Below are 23,986 nucleotides of genomic sequence, written 5' to 3'. Positions count from 1 at the left end.
AAAAGTATCATGTTTTTACACAAGCCGGACTGCTCCATTTTGACAGCAGACATGACTTCCTCATAATGAGTTAAGTAGCTGTTTTAGTAAGAACTTATACTTATAAATACTTATTGCAAATGATATTTCCAATTAAAGAACTTAATTGCAAATTCAAGTTCTGGGTTTTCTATTTTAATATATAAAATTCAGTTTATGCTGACATTGATGGGTATGTCTCAGTTAAAAAAATTAATAAATGCTAATCAATAATTTAAGTGGAAAATAATTTAATTTTTTTCCAAAATAGTTTCAATGTGTTTGAAATGGTTAGAAACAAGCTAAAATTAAATAAATTCTGGGAGGTATCACAGATTCTTTAACACTTAATTCTATACCTGATTTACAGCTATGATTGAAACTCTTTTGATTGTTTTGTGGCATTTGACACATTTAAACACTTCGCTTATCTGAAGCACAAGTTCGTTCTCTTAGTCACAGTTTTTTACTGCATTGCTGGCATTTAATGAATATAAGCATTAGCATCCACTTACCATGCTGTTTTTCTCTGATTGTGTAGAAAATAACAGGTCGGTTGATAGAGTTCAGAGCTGTCACATGTCTGGATAAAATTATTCAGTCTGCATAATTATATTTTTAATGTTCAGTACACTGCAAGAATTGCATTTTGTAGCTTTTAAGCTCTTAATTTTTTATCTCTTAGAAATGTAATATTATAGACAGTTAATGCCTCATTACAACTGTTATATGGTACAAAGGGAGCTTGATGTGATCACATTTCAGTCTGCCAAAAGCAGACAAATTATGATGGGAGGACTGTTGATTCTATGGCTAATAGCAGATATCAATTGAATAAGTTTATTGAAAGCTACAAACAGGCCAGGATGAATATATTTACAAAATTGGCATCGGAAGGAGCTGCCAAAGCATCAGTCCTTAGACAGGCCCAAAGCATCTATTGCTGCTACATATTTTAGAGTCAGTCTTGTTCACACCACCACTTTTTACTATATGAAATGATTGCTTTGCTTATTGCTGAAGTTATCTAAGAGGTTTGTTGAAAAGAATCAGATAGATAGATAGATATAGATAGATAGATAGTGTGACAATAAAGCAACACAGACATCATAAAGATTTGGGGCAGCCACCCATATATTGTTTTCCCAGCTGCAAAAGTTACGTTTTTGAAACACGATATGCACAGAACAGAGTCCAAAACAGAATTGATTATTACAGACAAAGACGGAGGCTTTAAAGGCCTGTAAAGGAAGTGACGCCATCAAAAGGGCCGGAATCAGAAGTGATGTCTTCTGGGCTGGATGCGACGTCAGCAAAGGAGCCGGCACAGGAAGTGATGTCTTCTGGGCTGGATGTGATGTCAGCAAAGGGCCCAGCACCGGAAGAGATGTCTTCTGAGGCACCGGAACCTTGCAGGATTTCCTGGGAAAGGTCTGTAGGGAACTGAGAAATACGGTCAGTGCACTCCGCCGCCCCCTGGTCGGATGTTTTATTACAATTACTCAGGCCCTTTAGCTGCCTCCTACTCGCACATGTGTGACAAGGCCCAACTCAGACCAGATCCATTGGGTCGGGCGTCCTGAGAGTTCGCGGGCACGAGAGAGGGCATCAGCATTGGCATGGAGAGAGCCCTTACGATGAATTAGCGAAAACCTGTAAGGTTGGAGGTCAAGAAACCACCTAGTGACCCATGGATTCGACTCTTTGTGAAGGGCCATCCACTGTAGGGTTGCATTATCCGTCACCAGAGTGAACTCCCGGCCCAAGAGGTAGTACCTTAACTGCGCAATTGCCCATTTAATTGCGCAGTTAATTGATCCAACAGTTTCCAGCTCAGGTACATGATGGAGTGTTCAACACCATCAACGCTTTGGCTCAGCACGGCCCCCAGGCCTGTGTCCGAAGCGTCCATCTGGAGAATAAAAGGGAGAGAAAAATTAGGAGCTTTTAATATTGATGATGAAGTAAGAGCCTGTTTTAAGTCACAGAGTGCAGCGTCCGTCTTATCAGTCCATACCACATGATTAGGGGCCCTCTTCTTTGTCAGATCAGTCAAGGGCGCCCCTCTCTACAAAAACCGTGGTACGAACCAGAGGTAGTACCCGGCCAATCCAAGAAATACTTGGACCTGCTGCTTGGTTCGCGGACGGGGCCATTTTAAAATGGCATCTATTTTTGAACACTGTGGTTTCACGGTACCCCGATCTACCAGGTAGCCCAAACATTTATCCTCTTTCAGTCCAAAGAAACATTTCTTGGGATTGATACAAAGCCGGCTTCTCCTAGTGCCCGCAATACCGCAGTGACCTGCTGTATGTGTTCCTTCCATGTGCTAGAATAGAAGACAACTTCATCCAGATAGGCAGCATTATACGCATTATGGGGTTGGAGCACTTTGTCCACCAGTCACAGGAGCCCCGTGTAACCCGAATGGAAGGACACGATACAGTCAGTGTCCGCTAGGGGTGCTAAACGCCATCTTGACCTTTGTCATGTCAAGTGTGGTCAAAAATTCTGCTTGGCCAAGCCTTTCGAGGAGGTCATTCACACAAGGCATGGGATAAGCATCAAATAGGGAGACCTGGTTAAGCCGACGGAAGTCATTGCAAAACCTCCAACTACCGTCAGGCTTATTAGCCAAGACAATTGGGCTGGACCAGGGACTATAACTTTCCTCTATCACTCCTAATTCCAGCATTCGCTTGATTTCCAGCTCCACTTCTGCTTTCTTTGCCTCAGGAAGTCTATAGGGGTGCTCTCGGACTATAACCCCCGGTTCAGTCACTATGTCGTGCACAATCAAAAAGGTCCTTCCAGGTTTTTTACTCACCACCTCAGAGACGGACAGGATAGCTGATTCCAGCTCCTGCCTTTGTCTATAAGTTAATTCCTTGCCAAATTTAAGGATGTCTATGTGAGCAAAGAATGAGCAGGGCTGAGCAGAGGAGGGATCTGACTCCCTCTCCTTCCATGGCTTCAGCAAGTTCACATGATAAACCCACTCTCTTGGTCTACAATTGGGTTGTTTCACCAAATAGTTGACCAATCCTTTTCTCTCCTTAATTTCATAAGGGCCTTACCAATGGGCGAGTAATTTAGAATAGGAGGTGGGAACTAATACCATGTCACGATCCCCCTGACGGAATTCTCGGAGCGTCGTGCCACAGTCATAATAACAGGCCTGTGCTGCTTGTGCCTTTTCCATATGACTTTTTAGAATAGGTTGAATTTTCCCAAATCTATCTCGTAATTGCGTGATACATTCCAAAATATTTGTAGAGAGAAGAGCCACTCCTCCTCAGCCTTCTTTTAAAATATCCAATATACCTTGGGGTTGTCGTCCGTATAATAATTCAAAAGGTGAGAACCCCATAGAGGCTTGTGGGACTTCCCAATAGGCAAAGAGAGTGAGGGGGAGGAGTTGATCCCAATTCCTCCCATCCCCGCTGATCACCTTGCGAAGCATCTACTTGAGAGTCTGATTAAATCTTTCCACTAGACCGTCGGTTTGAGGATGATACACCACGGTCTTTAAGTTCTTTATTTTTAGTAACTTGGCCGTTTCTCTGAATGACTCTGAGGTAAAAGGCATCCCTTGGTCTGTTAGGACTTCTTTAGGGATGCCGTATCACGCAAAGACCCCTACTAGTTCCCGTGCAATTGCTTTAGATGTGGCTGAGCTCAAGGGGACAGCTTCCGGATATCGGGTCGGATAATCCACGAGGACTAAAATATATTTATGTCCTCGGGCTGAGGGCTCGAAGGGTCCTACAATATCGACCCCGATTCTTTCAAAGGGGACATCAACTAAGGGAAGGGGAACTAGAGGAGCATGGTCTCTCCTAGGAATTTGCCTTAACTAACATTCCGGACAAGAAATACAAAAACGGTGAACCACCTTGTTAATTCCCGGCCAATAAAATCTGAGCTTGATCCGCTCTAAAGTTTTTTCTGAGCCTAAATGGCCTCCAAGGAGGTGAGCATGTGCTAATTCACAAACCTGCCACCGGTAGGTTTGTGGGATTAACAACAGTTTCCGGACCTCCTCCCCATGTTCCGCGACCCAATGTAATAGATCATTTTCTATTACAAAGTGAGGTCCCTGTGGCATGGGCTGATGTGTGCGCTGGCCGTTGACAAGGACTACTGCATTTTTTGCAAATTTTAGGGAGTCATCATTCCTCTGCTCCCTTTTAAAAGAAGCTGGTGTTTTTCTAAATTAAAAGTATATGTTGGAGAGAGGGTCTGGTCTGACCTCAAGGGGCAGGGATTCTTCCCAATTTGTCGAGGCGAGGGTGGATGACGTATTCGCCTGCAACGGTCCAGGAATCTCCCCGTATCTCTCTCCACCGGCTATGTACATGGCGTGGAGACAACTTGAGACGAGTTATCCCCATCTATAACGAGGCCTAAGTTTTTATCGGGAATAGTTTACCGCATTTATTATTAGACCAGTCCTGCCCCAGAATCACTGGGAAAGGTAGATTAGGGTGGACCACCATGGGGAATTTTTTTAGCGATCCTCCCTAACTCACAAAGCATAGAGTGGTATTGTACATACGGATGTCTCTGTGAATACATTTAATACTGGTCTTTTCTTTCGTTGTTGCGGTAAGACATATCAGCAATCAACAATGGAAATGTTGCTGCCAGAATCAAACAAGGCATCGAGCTTGTAACCATTAATGACTACGGGTCCCATATTCGATAACGTCAGGGGTTTGGCAAGAGCACACAAACCGTCTCCCCTCCTCCACCTACATCCCGCCTCGTTCCCAGGTAGGTCGCACGCCTGGCAGCCTGGGAACTCTGAAACAGACACCAATTTATGTGGAAGAGACTTATTTTGTAGGACGTAATCTCTAGGAAATCCACTAGAGGACTGTTCTGCTCTCCCAGATTTCGAGACCGGCATTGGTGGTTTTACGAGCTATATGAGCTCTTCCATAGAATGGAAATCTCCCCAGTCCGGCTTGGCAAAGTTTTTGGGAAGGCCCTGTAGAAAAATAAAGCAGGCTACCTGCTGCACTATTTGGCAGGTGGTCAGTTCAAATGGCTTTAGCCATAAGGCCACCTGCTCCCAGAGGGTCATAGCCTGCTCCTGGATTGATCTCTCTGGATCAAATTCCATCCATCCATCCATTTTCCAACCTGCTGAATCCGAACACAAGGTCACGGGGGGTCTGCTGGAGCCAATCCCAGCCAACACAGGGCACAAGGCAGGAACCAATCCCGGGCAGGGTGCCAACCCACCGCAGGACACACACAAACACACCCACACACCAAGCACACACTAGGGCCAATTTAGAATCGCCAATCCACCTAACCTGCAAGTCTTTGGACTGTGGGAGGAAACCGGAGTGCCCGGAGGAGACCCACGTAGACACGGGGAGAACATGCAAACTCCACGCAGGGAGGACCCAGGAAGCGAACCCGGGTCTCCTAACTGCGAGGCAGCAGCGCTACCACTGCGCCACCGTGCCGCCCGGATCAAATTCCCAATTTTTTATTATTCTTGCCTGCTGGACTGGGGATAGCTCATATTTAACTAGGACCTCAGTCCCAATGGGCGGCTCAGCTCTCTCCTCTGAAAGAGCATAATAAGCCCTTTTTGTTTCATCCCCAGAAACCAGCCTACGTCTGTGTGTTCTTTTCACACTCTCCACTTGGTAAGCTACCAAGTCCGGGTTTGTATTTTTTGAGCGGAGCCTGCACTGAGTCCTTCCTGACCCCCAAACACGCTCATCACCCCGGTTTCTTCTGGGACTTCATCCTGCCAACTATGCCACTGTGACAATAAAGCAACACAGACATCATAAAGATTTGGGACAGCCACCCAAATATTGTTTTCTTGGCTGCAAAAGTTAAGTTTTTAAAGCACGAAGTGCATAGAACAGAGCCCAAAACAGAACTGATTATTACAGACAAAGATGGAGGCTTTAATGGCCCGTAAAGGAAGTGACGTCATCAAAAGGGCTGGAATCGGAAGTGATGTCTTCTGGATCAGATGTGATGTCAGCAAAGGGGCTGGCACCGGAAGTGATTTCTTCTAAAGTGCCAGAACCTTGCAGGATTTCCCAGAGAAGGTCTGTAGGGAACTGAGAAAGACAGTCAGTGCATTCCGCCGCCCCCTGGTCGGATGTTTTATTACAATTACTCAGGCCCTTTAGCTGCCTCCTGCTCACACATGTGTGACGATAGATAGATAGATAGATAGATAGATAGATAGATAGATAGATAGATAGATAGATAGATAGATAGATAGATAGATAGATAGATAGATAGATAGATAGATAGATAGATAGATTAAGACATTAATAAATAACAAGTTGATTATTTCTATAATGGGGATGTTGATTTTTGATAATTGAAATTAGCAAAATATGTCCAGGAGAAATTCACACAGATATGGAAAGATATGGTGTGATAAGGCACTATATAGCGCCCGACCCGGCACAGACTGATGCAGAGGCACGTGCTTAAATCACACAGGCTTTTATTTTTTCTTCAGCCGCAGTACTCCGGTCATCCTAAAAGGTATGCATATGATTGAGGAGGTAATGCCTCATGCCCTGATTGATCATTTGGTTCAAAATGGCACCTAGATATCACTTTACTAAAGTCTACTGCATGAGAGTAAAAAAAAAAAAACTTCCAAAAATGGGACACAAATAGTGGTACCTCATCAAATACTACATTTTTTGGAAACACATTAAAAACAAAAACATACAGTAATGGAAAATCAGTTTACAATTATCAGAATGGTAGTGAACCTTTGTGCCGTAGCAAGTCTATGATGACGTTTATAGAATTATTAGACCAATGCATCTTTTTACAGGTGAAATCTAACAAAAGAAAACTGCCTGGTGCACAAGTGGGAGCAAATTGATATGAGACTACCAAAGATCAGTTGACAAGCTTAAATCTATGGAATAAGTTCCACCAATGTTCTCTCTTATATTTAAGGACAACCTGAGAATAGAAAATTACGTCTAGTTGTTGTGAAATAATAAAAACACATATACTAGTGTATAATAAAGATTGCTTATGGACTGAGCTCTGATTCTCTCCAGATTCTAATTTGCAAGCACATGGCTTAGAAATCAAAATCTATACAAAGTTATATGTGTATTTACTTCCTTATTCTTCAGTGCCATTGTTTGGCACTTTTCTAAGCATTGAATTATAGCAATGTCAGCATGCTTTACAATTCCTATCCACTGTTTTACACACAATTTTCTAGCATATATTCCTGATGTAAAGGTCACAGATTCACTTCAATAACCTCATGTTCAACATGACTTCTGTTATGGGCACCTTTGGACCAAGGGTATTTTAGAGAAATTATGCAATATCTTGTGCAGATGACACACAAGACTGTGTCTTTCAGTAGTTTCTTCAGTAATTGCAAGTTTGTAACATGGAAAATAAAGCAAAGCAGACAATTAGTAAATGTAAAAAGCTAAAAAAAACTGTTATTTTACTGATGAAAGGCAAAATGTGTATTGATTGAAAAGCCATTTAAGAATTAGGCCTGTATTTCAGGGCAAGTCTGCCTTTATGAAACACAAGTTCACTGTAGATATTGGCTTAGCTGTAGCAGGGATTTGAACCTCAGCTAAGATTCTCACTAGCTAGAGGCAAAAGGAAAGTAGCAATTAGTGGGGTTCTGCCACAGGCGTTGTCTTTTGTGGTTGGCAAGTATCCAATAGAGGCCCAGGAAAAGGTGTTAAAGATGCATGAGCCAGAAATCAGGGTTCTCTGTTATAACTGCTGTATGTATAGCTCAGCACTTAAAGTAGCATTGCAAATGTGGAGAATTACAGTTGTTCTACAAACCTACTAATGTTGCTAAATACAAATAGCAAAATATTTTTATAAATGCATAAAATTTCGACATTACCAACTACTAAAAGCCATTTTAGATTCAAGCCTTGACTTTATACTAACGTGTAATAAACTATTTACACTGTACATTCATTACTTAAGTAGAAATTATCTGATGGAAATTCTATTACCTACAGAGTTGTATTAATATTGAAATATATTAATATTGGCTTTTTTATATTATATGAAACAAAGCATTATTCAGTGTATTTTGCATAAATATTGTATTGCAGGCATTAATTTTGTATTATGGTAAATAAATTTTTAAAAATGTAAGAAGAAATAAATTAAAGTAGTTTGATCTACTCTAGAAGATAACCATTCTCAAATGAATGCTGTTTGATTTCATTACTGGAATGAAATGCTGTTTGTTCTTAAATTAAAAGTTTGCATTGTAACTTCATTAAACTACAAAATTACATTTACAAGTAAAGTAATAGTGGCTCATTTTGTTGCAACCTGTTTATGAATGTATTGACAGCTGTGAGCGTACATAATATGATCCCACCCAACATGCTGCTTGGCTTTTCTACTAGTGAAGTATTTGAATGTCTCAATGCAATGGAGCTAAAATTAAATCATCTTCTAGTAGCCAGATGTTGTCAATATAAACCATGACTTTAATAATTTCTCCTGAAGGTCAAAAAGGTTTTAATTTCCACATAGACAATGCGATCATTTTAAAAGGAAACCAGTATCTTTTGTGATACATAATTTTTATGGAACTGAACATTATTTTAAGAAACATTTTTAGAAAACTGATTTGAAGGTTTATTCAGAACACAGTTAGACCATAGAAAGAATATTTTTTCTGGGATGCATCTTTGTTGTTTCATAAAGAGAAATGGTTATTCCATATCTCTGTTGTACAGTATATCATGTAACTGGAGAAATACAATCATTTGTCAGGCACTCTGTATAATGGGTACATTGGGCTCACATTCACTGAGGATTCATTGTAGTGTGGTAAATAGCAAGGACTTTGGGTTGCTCAGTTCTGCTGTTCTGTAGATTTCTCTCATTATAAGGTACATTTTTAAGGCAAAGATATACAGCAGTTACTATTAAAGGGTTTTTACCTGGGTCAAATAAGACTACCTGTTCACAGTTGGAAAATTTTCTAGTTGTTTAGCTTCTTCCAAGCAATTTAGCTGCAGATGTGCTAGTCGTCTGCCAGGTATTCCCTTCCCACATCCGTATGTTGTCTTATGATTGTATATATCATATTTATAAAGTTTCTGTACTGTAGACATAAAAATTAAATGTATAAACTGTGTAGTATTTTAGAACTGGTATTGTAATCTGTTGAATAATTGAATGTATACCTTTATAACTGTAGAAGCTGTGAGTTTTAAATTAACTTTGGAAGATAATTTTGTTCATAGCTATTGTTTATATATACTAGTCTGGTGCTTGCAGAGAATGTGGTTGCACAGCACCATATTTCTTACTGTAGCACGGAGTGTTACGGAGAGTGCATAACTATTCAGGCGTTTCATTATTCGTCCATTCTTAACTAGTTGATTGCTGCCAGATATTGAAAAGTAAGTAATTTACACTTGTTTTTAGTATCAAATATATTACTTAAGACATTATGGTACTTAGTTGAAATACTTTTGTGCGCTTTCTGAAAGAAAAATATTTTAACTCCCTTTTAAGAAAGCAAAAAGGTTACGTGAAGCTCTACAATCCAGAAGTTCAAGTTTGTTGTCATATTTAAATATCCCAATGACATTCTTACTTAGAAGAATCCTCAGACTAGTGAGAGCAATGCAATACCAACAAAAGACATTCAGAGGTACATATAATTCAACATACACCAATCAGCCACAATACTAAAACCACTCACAGGTGAAGCGAATGACATTGATTAACTCGTTACAATAGCCCTTGACAAGAAATGGGATATATTAGACAACAAGTGAACAGTGAGTTCTTGAAGGTGATGTGTTGGAAGCAGGAAAAATGGGAGACAGTCAGGATCTGAGTGACTTTTACAAGGACTACATTTTAAAGGCTAGACAACTGTGTCAGACTCCAAAGCGTCAAGTCTTCTTGAGTGTTACCTACTACCAAAACATGGGTTTCTGACCCCTTTTCATTTTTTTATGTGCATTATGTTTCTTCTAACATTATATGTTTTGTTACACAACATATACACTTTTTATGCTATTTAAAATAAAGAATATCTTTCTAGCAAAAAGAGCTAACCCCAATTTAGGGATCTGGAGTATATTCACTGCACACATTTGTCACCTTGCTCTTTTGCTGTGCCACCCAGTATGTATTGTTATGATTAGCTTTTCAGTAAGCTTACAATTTGTGGACAGTAACTGTCTCAGAATCTACTGATGCAAGTGTGTACCATTTGTCAGAATGGATGAGTGAGAAATATGACTGAGCCAGATGGCTGAGAACTTTAATAATAGTTTGCCTTGCAAAGGCAGCACATGTTTTATGTTTTGAACAGAACACAGCTCAATGCCGGAGGTATTCTGTGACACCATTTCCATTCTCTGCAGTGCTTTACTGTCTTGAGCCAAGTAGGTTGAGTATCTGCATGAAACACAGCATGTTACACTGTAAGGATAGACTATATTATGTACTTGTAGATGTTACTGAGAGTAATCTAAGCTTTTCTGTGGAAGTAGAAGTGTTGGTTACTCTTCATGACAATAGGTGAAATTTGCTGTGCCTACTTCAGTTCAACAGTGATGGTCACTCCAAGAAATTTAAACCTGCTCACCCTCTCTACATCATTTTTGCCAGTGTAGTGTGACCTGAGTGTGGTCTGCTTTCTACTTCATGAAGTGTTTGAGCAGTTCATTGGTTTTGATTATGGTAAAGGGTCACAAGTTAAACCTTTTTCTTTGTAAGATATTTTCATTGTTGGTGATCTAGCCTATGATGATTGCATGTTGTGACAGAACACACACATATATGTATATAATTTCAACAATTTGTGATATTTCAGTAGCTATTGACTTTCACGGACTTACCTTAAACACTGGAAAGTTAAAACAGCTTAACAATATATGCAAGGCATAACATTCAAGTGCATTTGGTATCTTAATTAACTGATATGAAAGTTGGCGAATTTCACGTTTTTTATGTACTTGATCCATATGTCAGTTATTATATTTTTGTTTATTAAATAATTTTGTAACAATGAGTCATATTCAAAAGTAATAGAATGTGATTACATGTGTTAGTAGACTGCATTAAAGTGTAGTTTTTAACAGCACTTTACAATGGAGTTAAAAACAAAGCAGAAATAGACTTGTGGTGGCTCGATAGCTTTTACACAGAGCAGATTGCAATTCAAGTGATGTGAAAATGGCATCAATTAATGTGACTAATTGTTGTTCGATTTTCTTAAGCATAACATTTTTGAAAGTACACCCAATAGAATAGTATCCAATAATTAGCAATTAAAAATATCTATTAATGTCAAATACTACCATAAAATAAGTAACCGTTTTACCCTATGAAAGGAGAATAAAAGTTGAAATAAGTTCGCCATCTAGCTATTTATACTAGTTAAAACAGAGTCATTTTTAAAAATTATGTAAATAAATACAATCTTGGAAAGGAGCTGATTTATTGTACCCACATCCCAACACCACCGTCCATTTTAAAACCCGTCTGATGTTTATATTAATTGGGGCAGCTGTGCCTTTCCAATGTTATTAAGTACTTCAAACACCATTTATCTGCATGTTGATAACATTGGTTCTTTACAATAATAATCTGGAGATAATATTACTCAATCAATGTAGTCTTATATATGCTTACATAATTGTTTTCCTCTTCCAATTATTTCCAGAGGAGTGACCTTTTTGGTGTTGTCTTAGTTATCTTACCTAAAGCAGCAGGAAAAGGGTGCTGTTATGTGAGCTGTATGTGTGCGCACGCATTTGACTTGGCTGTCAGATGAGTAAAAGAGGAAAATATACAAAATATGCAAGTTCAAACAACTTCTCTCAAGGTAAAAATGAAACAGTAAGCTATTTCTTACTTGAAGTCGCTCAGAATATTTCTCCATTTTAAGATGGAAGTTTCTGCAAATTCGCTTTTCAAATGTAAATTTTAAAATTTTAGAATTTAATTCAGTGCTATCTGTGCAAGATAACTGAATAAAAATTTGTCTCAACAAATTTCTTTGAAGAATAAGTGTGTCACATCTCAACAAAATTGGTCCAGAAAGGGCTGACATGTTTTATGCAGAAGGACGGACAAACAGATAGACAGACATAGATTTTCACAACAGGCACTTTGCAGATTATATGTAAACACACCTAAATACATTGAAAAATGGTGTTTTGTTTTTTAGTTCAAGAAATTAGATGATCATTGTTTGAAAAAAAGTACTGAATGTTGTCAGTGATGTTGTAGAGATTTAAGATAGAAGAGCCTGCCTGCATATTATTTCTATTGTAATGCTTGACACAAAGATTCCATTCAGCATTCACTGCCCCCTTGCTGCAGTCATTTCCTTCTCTGCTCACTGGCTTCACTCAGTAGCAAAGTGGACTTATTCAAAAGTTGTATCATTTTCAATTGTTAGAAAACAGGTTATTAACTTTATTCTAAATTAGCAACAGCTGCTTTGGAATACAGTGGTACCTTGGGATACGAGTGCCCCAAGGTACGAGCTTTTTGAGCTATGAGCCGTCACTAGGTCGATTTTTTGCCTTGAGTTACGAGCCAAAATTCGAAATACAAGCCATCAAAGAGCATTCCGAGGAACTGACGATGGAGGAGTTGATGGAACTACAGACGCGGCAACATACGGAGGTTCTGCAGGAGATCAGTATGGTGGAGGACGTTTTCTCTTAAAGTGAGATAAAGGAAGTGTTTGCAATGTGGGAAAAAGTTTTGAACTTTAAAGAAAAGAAACACCCTGAAAAAGTTACAACTGATTGTGCAGCGGCGCTATTTATTGACACATGTTTAACGCTTGACTTTATTGAAAAGAAACACCAGTTGCAACTGATCGTGCAGCGGCGCTATTTAATGACACTTACCTAACACTTGCCTTTATTGAACAGAAACACCAGTTGCAACTGATCGTGCAGCAGCGCTATTCAATGACACTTTCCTAACGCTTGACTTTATTGAAAAGAAACACCAGTTGCAACTGATCGTGCAGCGGCGCTATGTAATGACACTTGCCTAACTCATTTCAGAAGCATTCTAAAGGGGAGGACTAAACAAATCTCCTTGGACAGGTTTCTATTGAAATGCCTTGAGAATGAAAGTGACGAAAGCATGGCAAAAAAGAAAAAAACTAGTGAAGAAGAAAATTAAGTTAAGCAAAAGTGAAGTGAAAGAAAAAAACATTACAATACGCTAATCGGCTTTGCCAACATCTGTTTATTTCTTTAGATTCTCTTTTATGTATTAGGTTTTATTTTGTTTGTATACAATATTTGTTCATTATAAATACATTTTTCTTATGTTGAAAACATTTAACAAAAAATTGGGGTGGTTTTTTGGGGGCTGGCACGAATTAATCTCATTTCAATTAATTTCAATGGGGAAAATTGATTTGAGATACGAGCATTTTGACTTACGAGCTCAGTCACGGAATGAATTAAAATCGTATCTCAAGGTATCACTGTATATTGTGGTTTTATTTTTTTAATGTTGCAGCTTGAACCTATGACTTGAGTATTGTATCTCTGTTTATCTTCAGGCAAATCTGGTACTTTTAATAACATAATCTCTGTACAGTTTAGAGGTATTTTATTTGCAATGTCAGTCATTTTCTAACCTGCTTAATCCTGAACAGAGTTGTGGGGGTCTGTTGGAGCCTATCCCAGATAATATAGGGAATAAAGAGGCAGTAACAAACACTGGACAAGGTGCCAGTCCATTGCAGGGCAAACACACACACACCTCAACCACACACTATGGCCAATTTAGGATTGCCATTTCACCTGATCTGCATGTCTTTGGGCTCTGGGAGGAAACCGAATCACCCAAAGGAAACCCACACACGCATGGGTAGAATATGCAAACTCCGTGCAGGGAGAGCCTGGGACATAAACCCCGATCTCCTTACTGTGACGCAGCTGCGCCATTGTGCCACCCTTATTTACAATGTATTTTTTTTTTAAATTCTCAAGTGCAAAGGTAAAATTAAACAAATTTCTCACTTAGCAAAAGAGTTGTGACAGAAATCAAAATCATCATTGACAGCTTAACATCAGAACATGGCTAAGTATATATAAGGAATTGTGAAAATCCTAAAGTTTCAGACATTTCAAACTCATGACCCAAACTAATTGAATAATAACAATACTCTGCCTAATTTTTGACAAATCTGAAACTTGAGTCTACAAAGCCCGAAGTCGCTTATTGACTGTTGACTCCTATATACTTCTTGGGTATTTCTGTTGTCTCAAAAAATGTTTGGTTTTCTGTCAAAGCCTAAGAGTTGGCTTACTTTCAAATTTCTTTTGAGGTTATAGGCAGATTCCAGTTTTTAATACTAGATTGACCTCAGTGACTTACTTGACCTCAGTGACTTACCCTGCAGTACTGTGTATTAATATACACAAAAGTAATCTGAAACTTTGAAGTGCTGCTAGTTTACAGTGTTGTAGGATAATGATTTTCTGTAAGTATTTTCTTTTGTGAGCAGATTTTTAAATGTTCCCTAAGCTTTTTAGTGTTTGTCCACATTTTCAACAAAATACTTACTTTACTTTATGACTTAAAGAATTTGGACGGAAGTTAAAGGTCATCCATTATATTATGTTGGAAGGTTGGAAGTCTGTTGTTTCACGTTCCTCTATGTAAATAGTGTGATTTATAATTGTTAATCTAGAACAACTTTTGTAAAACTATTTCCTTCTTGTGTTATTTTCAAATTAGATAAGCCTATTTTTACATAGCCGCAGTTGATTTCTTGGCATAAAATCTTTTTCTTTATTATTTTTCATCAGGTAGTAGCTATAATAAGAACAAAAAGACAGGTTATGTCTCATTAGGCACATAATGTTAATCTTTACAAGCATTTGGCATTTGATAACCTCTGTTCTCCTCAGCTAATGAAACTAATGTAAAATGATCAAGTCAAAAGATATTTTTTTTCTTTTTTGACAAACTTATTTTTATTGCCAGGGTTATTTTTACACTTAATGAAGTTGTTTATAGCCATGTACCGATTATTTGCAGAACAGTTGATGCCAGTACATTAAAATGTGCTGAAATGGTTCATGTCTTTGTATATGAAGTCCCCCGGTGGGCTTACAGCTACCTCAGCATGAACCCAAAGCTATTTAGATAGTTGCCATCAGTGATGCTGACTCTGTGGGAATTTCATTATGTTGTCACCCTCAGAGAGACAATGTAATTTATGCATCCGGTCGATATTTAGACATGATGATGTTGGAAATCTGTATTTTGTTCTTGATTTGTATTCCTGAGGGTGACTCTTGAAATATTTTAATAGACTTTTCTATTGATATGTATGTGAATGTTATCAATATTGTCTTTCAGTATAACAATATGCTGTGAAACCCATTATTTTAGTTATATAATCTAGACCCTGAAAAATACAGCTTTAAAGTATTTTTAAAGAGATTTTCTGCCAGCCTTTTTAATATTTGCAATTCAAAACACTGCTATTTGCCCATTAAATAGTCAAATGTAAGTCTGTTTGTTTAATGATTCTGAAGGAGAAGGTAATCCAGTCAATTCACTTCTCTTTTCGCATTTTTAATCAATTTCGTCGTAATTGCAGGCTTTCTCCCAAATGCCACCCCATCAAGTTGGGTTGTTCTGCTGCTCCCCAATTGGCAAAATAGTCTGAGTATGGAGTATGGTAGTACAATTCTAGAAGAACACTGCCACTTGGCATACATGGAGAGCATGATTAAAACCTAATGACCAGTGCCTTTAGAAACTGCTGCTTAAAAAAATGAACATGGTACAATTAAAAATGTAATTTTCTCATTTTTGCAAAATTCTAATACTGGTGATGGTGGTATTAAAGGAAGGCAAATTTTAAGTAAGTAAGCTGGAAGAACGTTTGAACAATTTTGTGTCATTATTAACAAGTTGCTTACTTTTTTGCAGCATTGTTGTGCTGTTTGCTTATGTTATGGTTTGACATTTTTCCCATTTTGTTTTCTGCTCTTTTTTGCAGCAGTAGTCCAGCACACAAGTATTATCTGGCTACCAGTCCAGTATCCGGTGCTGTTTACCTGTCAGATACAAACAGTAGGAAGGTGTTTAAAATAAAATCTCTTACCATAATTAAAGATGTGGCCAAGAATTTCGAAGTAGTGGCAGGCACCGGTGATCAGTGCCTTCCTTTTGACGAGACTCGCTGTGGGGATGGAGGCAAGGCTGTGGAAGCCACACTCACTAATCCCAGAGGTAGGATTGTTATAATTTGTGCTGTTTGTATTATTTTTATTTTTTGGTTTAGAAAACAAAAATATTAATATTGGTAGGAAGGTAGGAAGGCAAAAACTATATACTAAACAATACATGCCTGACGAGCCCAACCCTGCTTTACTTTAACTTACTTTTCACTTTACAATTGGAGGATTTGATGCCTACATGTCACATTTATGACATAAAAGATGTCAAAACAATTTCAAATCAATAGTGTTTTTTTGATGCAACAAACTATACTAAAATAACAACAGCAGTCATCCATCACTTCATAACCATGCCTTTATCATGAAAGGATGCATCAGGAGGTGACATTTCTATCAGCAGGGTGGAATACTCTCCTGAGAGGTAAAGGAACAAGGCAGTATTTATTAAGTCAAGATGATATAAGAGCTTGTCACAATGAAAATAAGCAAGCCTAAACTGCATTAAGTATTATTTACTCTGTAGGCGGCAAATCTTTGAGTGCCTTTTTATGTGCCTAATTGTAACTCCACAATGCATCTGACTTTTTTGTTTTCCCTAAACATAGAAACATAATTTTGTTTTTTCCTCTGTTACATTTATAAATGTATGTCATACATATTCAGGAACTTTCTACTCATTTATGTTTGTTCTTGTGAATATGTAAAACCATTTTATTTTTTACTTAATGTCAGCAAGACACAAGAGGTGGACAGCTGACACTTAACAGCAGATTCTAGATAACAAATGGATATATGCTGACATACCACATATTTTTATTTACATTTTCATTATCACCAGTGACTTAAAGAGTATTTTGCCAAAAGGCCATAATTCATCTTGACCTTTTGTTTGGGCGTTATCTAAATAAAGTATATTTATTATTATTAGTATTAGTATTTTTATTATTATCTAGAAGATCTGATGTTACTATATTATTGATACCCCTCCACTAGAGCTCTTGGCTAAACAAAGGAGCACCTTCAGTAACAGACTGAGACAACTACATTGCTCTAAGGAGCGCTATGTGAGGTTATTTCTACCTTTAGCCATCAGGCTCTATAATGGGTCACCCCACTGCTGAGGTGGTATTGTTGTCTTTGTGCTTAATGGTACTGAGGCAGTCAACTATACAGCTTAACAGACAATGACGCTATGTGCGATGTACACTGTGAAAGACTGACATACTCTATAATATTCATACTGTGAAATTTTAACTAGTGCAGTTCTAGTCACTTTGCACTAGTACCACAAATACTTACTTTCTTAATATCCTTATAGATATAGAAATGTTTTGACAGAAGTATGCTGTATTTGTGCCTTTTTGTCTGCAACTGAAACCCTATTTCCCCTGGAATTAATAAAGTTATTATCTATCTATCTATCTATCTATCTATCTATCTATCTATCTATCTATCTATCTATCTATCTGTCTGTCTGTCTGTCTGTCTGTCTGTCTGTCTGTCTGTCTGTCTGTCTGTCTGTCTGTCTGTCTGTCTGTCTCTTTCAATGCTTGGTATCTTCAGGAGACCTCCAAATCCAGTTTGAGGTTATAGTAAAGACTGGCTTCATTGTTGAACCACATTAAATATTGGCCATTGAAGTCATTTGTGTACTCAATGGAATGTATACCTCTAATAGTGTGTTTCATTGTTAAGCATATGAGATTATGTAAAGGATATCTTTAACCACATCTGCCCCCCCCAAAAAGATCATTCCTCACCACTGAACCCATTACTCAGCTTTTTTGGCAGCAGCAGATGTGTAGGAGAAACTAGGATGAATGCCAAAGCAGTTCAATCAGGAGCGCACGTACCCACATAACCACAACTACAATGTGCCTACTTATTTTCACCAGCTAAAAAGAGTGACAGATTCAGAGAACAGGTTAATATGAGTGCTTGAACCTCATACTGATTATATATCACCCCTTTAGAATAACTGGAAAAACGACAAAAGCACAGTATTCTAACTCTTGAAAGTATGTGTAAATATGTGGATGAATATGTCCACTCATGGACTAGCATCTCATCATGAAAAGATCTCTGCCTTACTCACTTTGATGCCAGCATAAGTTTCACCTTATAGATGAAGGAATGGAGTGGTTTTAGGTTGTGGATGTTGAACATTGTAGAACTGGTCTGGATTTAAGACTGATGATGTATTGAATAATAGAGTGACACCTTTATATCTTCTTTTCTTCTTTCTTCTTCTTCGGTCCATATCGAACAGCTGGATGAGGGTGACATCGAAGCCAGTATGTTGCTGTGGGCGCCACTGGGTCCCAGATTTCTTTCATAATGCGTTTCCACTCCTGTTGGTCGAGTGCAATGTTCTTTGCTTCAATGATGTTGATTCTGCTATTTCTTTGGTCAGCTTCGATTTGTTTAATCCAGGTCCTTTTTGGTGCTGCCTTCTGCACTTTCCACTGTGATGGTCGTTGCCCCCATAGTAGCCTGTGTGGAAACCTGCTGTCAGCCATCATGCATATGTGTCTGAACCATCACAGACTGCACCCCTGAGTTTCCTCTTTGATTGTGGGCTGCTGCTTGCATTGAATTCAGATATGGGCACAGAGCAACATGGATTGAAGCATTATCCAAGTATCTGATCTATAGAGCAAAATAGACAAGATCAATGTTCGGAATTTATTCTTGATGGATATGTTTTTCTTTCGCCACAAGCACCATTTGAGGGATGCAAAGGCCTCAGTGGCTTGCCCAATCCAGCTGGTGATTTCAGTGATGCATGACACTTTTTTGCTCCTGAACCAGTGATCCAAGATACTTAAATACTTTAATCTGTTTGACTTGAATGCCATTGAGATGAACACTGGCTATATAGTCATCGGTTGTCAAGAATTTGATCTTTTCCACATTGATCTTCATGCAGTAGGACTGAGCGACATGGACAATATTGTGAAGGATGTCAGTGTCCTCAGTGTCGGTTGCGGCAAAGATGGCACTGTCATCGGCCAACATGAGGTCAGTGATAAAACAATTTATGTTGCATTGGACCCCTTGCTTGCCATTGAAGGGTTTCCTTTAATGGCATTGATCATAATGTTAAATAGCACCAGTGTTGCCACATCGTCCTGACGAACCCCAATTTGGATGGAGAATTCTTCTGACAGCTTGTTACGGACACAACTGGTTGAGCCATGGTACATTGCTTGAAGGAGGCCTATAATTTTCTGTGCACATGTTAACTCTCTAGTGATCTCCACAATGCTGGCCAGTGGATGCAGTCAAAAGTAGACTTAAATTCAAACACAAGTAACAGTATGCTGGCCGCAATGTGTCCTTTCTTCCATAAGTGGCCTGTTGGTAAAAATTTGGTCACAATATCCCCTGCTGGGCTGAAACCCAGCCTGCTCTTCACGGCTGGTTTCTTCTTGATCTTTATGCAGGCACATATGAATAATTTTTGTAAAGACCTTGGCAACAGTTTAAGGCAAACTGATGCCTCGATAGTTTTTGCAATGCTGACTGTCTCCTTTCTTCAGTATTGGCACAACAATCTCTTCTTTCCATGTCACGGGTGTTTGTTCTGAGTGCCAAATCAGCCTTAGCAGACCATGTAGTCACTGGAGCAGGGAGTCTCCACCACCCTTGTTTGCTTTACCAGTGATTTGGTCTACCCCAGGTGCCTTAGAATTCTTCAGGGATCTTATAGCTGATTTCAGTTCTTTGACTGTTGGTCGGCTATTTTGTTTACTGGCTCGGCAACAGTTTGTGGTTCTTAGGTGATTGTTGTGGTGGTTCATTATTTTACAGATCCAAGAAGAATTATTTCCATCGCTCAAGGTACTCTGCCAGAGATTGCACAGAATTTCTATCTGCTTTTCTGATGTTACTGTTGGTCAACAATTCACCCACTCAAATGCCTCAGGGTGCTATACATCATGTTTTGAGTCTGCTTGTTCGAGATCTTCTGCCAAAGTGTTTCAGTATGCTTTTCGTTCAGCTTTCATTCTGTGCCATATAAGGTGGTTGAGTTGCAAGCACTAGGCATGGTCCACCAGCTTTGTGCATTTGCATTGATCTACCAGATTGAGGCAATCATCGTAAATTCAAGGTTGCATTTGCTGGTGAAATGGTGGCCAAAGTGGATTGCTTCTCTTCGTTGATGACACCAGCGAAAGCAGTCAAAGGCCATTGTCATTTATTTTGCCCACTCCAAACCTCTCTAGCGTCTCTTCCTAGCCAGTTTAATCAACACCAATATGTGCATTGAGATCACCAGCTATGATGATCAGATCTTTTTGAGAAACTGAATCCAATGTGGCCTGTAGCTGGGCATAGAAGTTGTCCTTTATGTAATCTGGGTTCATGTCTGTTGACACATAAACGAAGAAGATGTACGTTCAGACAGTTCTACCAATCTGAAGGAGTGCAAGGCGATTCGAGACTGGCTGGAAGACGATCCCACTTCTAGGGGTCACATTATCGACTGCAAAGCCAACTCCTGCTTCATGTTCCTCACTGCCAGAGTACTACAATGTCATGGTGTCATCACTGTCTGCTATTTGGATAGTCATAGATCTCAGTCCTATAAGTCTGTGTTCAGACAATGCCACAATCGATATTCAGTATCTCATTAACTCACACGCGATTGTTTCCTTCTGGCCTACATGATGGCCAGTTCTCTCATTCCATGCTACAAGCTGAATTTCAGATTTCAGAGTGATAAGTCAGTTGCACAATGGCTCTTTGGTTCCAGTAGCCCACTTCTTGGCAGCACACTGGTTCTTCAGTGCTGGTGCATTTGTTACTTCAAATGCAGTAGCTTTAGCAAAAGAGAAAAAAATCTAAAGCGCAGTACTGTTTAGGAATGAGGAGAATAGGGAAGAATTTACTGCATATCACTAGAGTCTACAACTGTGGTTCACACAACATCGATAGATCTTTCTCTTTGATTCATTGTAACAGTTTATCAGTACAGCTGTACTTTACAGCTGCAGCGTAAAAAGATTCAGTCCAGGGTGTTCCAGTTTATGTTTAATGCCAAGAGTTTCCTTTGCAGGTACAAAAGCAGTCATAGTACAAGGGAGTCAGTTGTAGGTATAGTTAAAGATACTGTATAGCTTATTACAATGCAAGAGTGAACAGGTTATTTTTAATCGAGATTTAAATATAAGCACCGATAGGGCTTCACCTGAATACCTCAGAAGAGAGTTAGAGCAAAACCAAAAAGGCTAATTTAACACTTACCAAGACTTCCTTAACAAATGTTTGGAATAGTGTGAAAACTGACCGCTGGGACTTATAAGTCATTGGCAGTTTGGCATTTATGAAATCTCAGAGTTTTTGATGCTGCTTTTTTCTGTTGATACTGTACTGCCATCACTAATACTACTGAAAGATGAATTTCAGTAATCTTACCGAGGCAAAAGCATAAGTTATTTCTGCATAAAAGGAAAAAAGAGAAAGCTCTGTACTATAGCAGTGTTTCTAGGTGTAAAAACCATACTAGCTTTTGCAGAAATGTGTTTTTTTAGAATTTATGGTGCTGTTTGGTATGATTCCAAGGCTGGTGACAGTAACAAGTGTTTAGCAGAGTTGAGATCCAGTACTACCGATACAAGCTCTTTAAGTTATGCTGGAGAGTCCGCAGGAAGCAATTTAGTTTTATTTGTGTTCATCTGTAGGTGTCTGTCAGATAGACCTGTACATTTACTAATATAATGAGGGTATACATGATCTTCAACCAGTAGTGACTTTTATATGGATCTGGGTGTCATTTGCATAGAAGTAAAACATAAGTGCATAATGGTGACTCAAGTGACAACAGGTAATTTAGGAAAGAAGTGGAGTCCAAGCCCTGAACCTTAAGTCACAGTACAGAAAAAGGCTATAGTGAACTCAATTCACTACCAAGCTCAAAAACAGACTTCTATGGTCAATGGCATTAAAATCAGTATCAGAGTCAAGAAAACATATTGCAATGTGAGGTCCACAATTAAAGGTTTCAGTGTTCTGGTAAGGTCTGAATCTTGATTAGAATGACTTGATAAAGATAGCGGAAAATATTAAATGTAAACAGGGCATTTCTAAAATGACAATGCATTTCCAATTATTTTATGATAAAGCAAAAACAAGTATCACGCAAACAGTCCTATAATATCTTGGCTGAAAGAATGCTGCTGGCAAAGATTGTTTATTAAGGCCATTTAATGTTGAATTCCTTGCTTCCAGATGAATTCCAAACCTCCAGGCATTACAACAGGCCATGTTTTGGCTTTTTTGCCAAAAGTAAATGAACATTAAAAAACTCAAAAAATGCAAAAGGATTTTTTTCTTAATAGAAATGCCTATTACTTTCTTTCCTGTCTATTTTTTGAAAGAATGTAATTTGCAATGAGCAAGTCCATCCATCCATCCATTTTCCAACCCGCTGAATCCAAACACAGGGTCATGGGGGTCTGCCGGAGCCAATCCCAGCCAACACAGGGCACAAGGCAGGAACCAATCCTGGGCAGGGTGCCAACCCACCACAGGACACACACCCACACACCAAGCACACACTAGGGCCAATGTAGAATCGCCAATCCACCTAACCTGCATGTCTTTGGACTGTGGGAGGAAACCGGAGCGCCCGGAGGAAACTCATGCAGCCACGGGGAGAACATGCAAACTCCACGCAGGGAGGACCCGGAAAGTGAACCCAGGTCCCCAGGTCTCCCAACCGCGAAGCAGCAGCGCTACCCACTGCGCCACCGTGCCGCCCTGAGCAAGTCTCAATATAATTTTTTTAAATTAAAGGATTGAACATATAAACATGCTTTCTGAACACGTTTAAACAAATGTTAAGGTTATGGCAGGTTGAAGACTCTGTAGCTAGTATGAAACATACTGTAAGTCAGGACCCATCCTTTGGCACAATCATGGATGCCTCCCAAGGTCAATTTAGAGACACCAGTCAACTTACCACATATGTTTGGCGGAGTGGTAAGATAACCAGGATATCTGTAGAAAACCCCTGCATGCTTGGGGAGAATACATTGTACTAACTTCTCAAGGACAGTGACTGCACTTTGATTTGAAATTAGTCTGCTGGAGCTGTGAGGCAGCTGGCTACTGTTTTAGTTTGATATAGATTCTCAGATTGTTCTTAGTGCCTTTGTTTAAATCAAAACCTTTAAATCCTGTCATTTTATACTTCTAAACAAAATCAAAGCTATGTAGCTGAAACTCTGATAGCGTCAAAGAGCACAATTCTTGGAAAATGGATCAATACGCTGTAATTATTGCCCAGCAAATTATTTCACTATCTTGGCCTTTTTCTGTCCTGAGCCACTGCTGTTCTCACAAAAGTGAGATTAAGATACTGCCATAGAAAAAAATAAGAAATGATATGTCTAAGCATAACCCTCATCAAAACCTGCCAACTATCACTCAAAACCTTTACTCTTTTGGAAATAATTGCCACATGCCTGAATGAAAGGACTGCTTTCTTTTCACTTAAGAAAGAATAAACAGCATTCACAATAGACCTGGAAACTCATTCAGTTGTGTCCTTGAAATGCATCCCAGTCCAGGATCTGCACTGCCATCATTTGTCTGCTTTCGAACCATGTCACTTTGAGCAATGCTGTGCCATTTTGCTGACTATAGTGCAAGAATAGTTGTAGACAAACAGACACTTTTAAAAATCTGTCCAGATGTCATTTCTGCTATGTCTTTTATTGCTAACAGAATGTAGT

At 38.9% G+C, this 23,986-nt stretch overlaps 1 protein-coding gene across 2 annotated transcripts in view; it reads left to right on the top strand.

Annotated features, from left to right (window-relative positions):
- tenm4 (teneurin transmembrane protein 4) overlaps nucleotides 1-23,986 on the top strand; it is a 679,712-nt gene that overhangs the window by 554,930 nt on the left and 100,796 nt on the right. For both annotated transcript variants that reach the window (XM_051926453.1, XM_051926452.1), the window contains one exon: nucleotides 16,064-16,296. In XM_051926453.1, the coding sequence (XP_051782413.1) occupies nucleotides 16,064-16,296 (233 nt within the window). The remainder of the gene's footprint in view (nucleotides 1-16,063; nucleotides 16,297-23,986) is intronic.

This window comes from Erpetoichthys calabaricus, chromosome 4, assembly GCF_900747795.2.
Source record: "Erpetoichthys calabaricus chromosome 4, fErpCal1.3, whole genome shotgun sequence".
Taxonomy (NCBI): domain Eukaryota; kingdom Metazoa; phylum Chordata; class Cladistia; order Polypteriformes; family Polypteridae; genus Erpetoichthys; species Erpetoichthys calabaricus.
The sequence above is the reverse complement of the archived record's forward strand: the minus strand, read 5'-3'. Positions and strand labels throughout refer to the sequence as shown.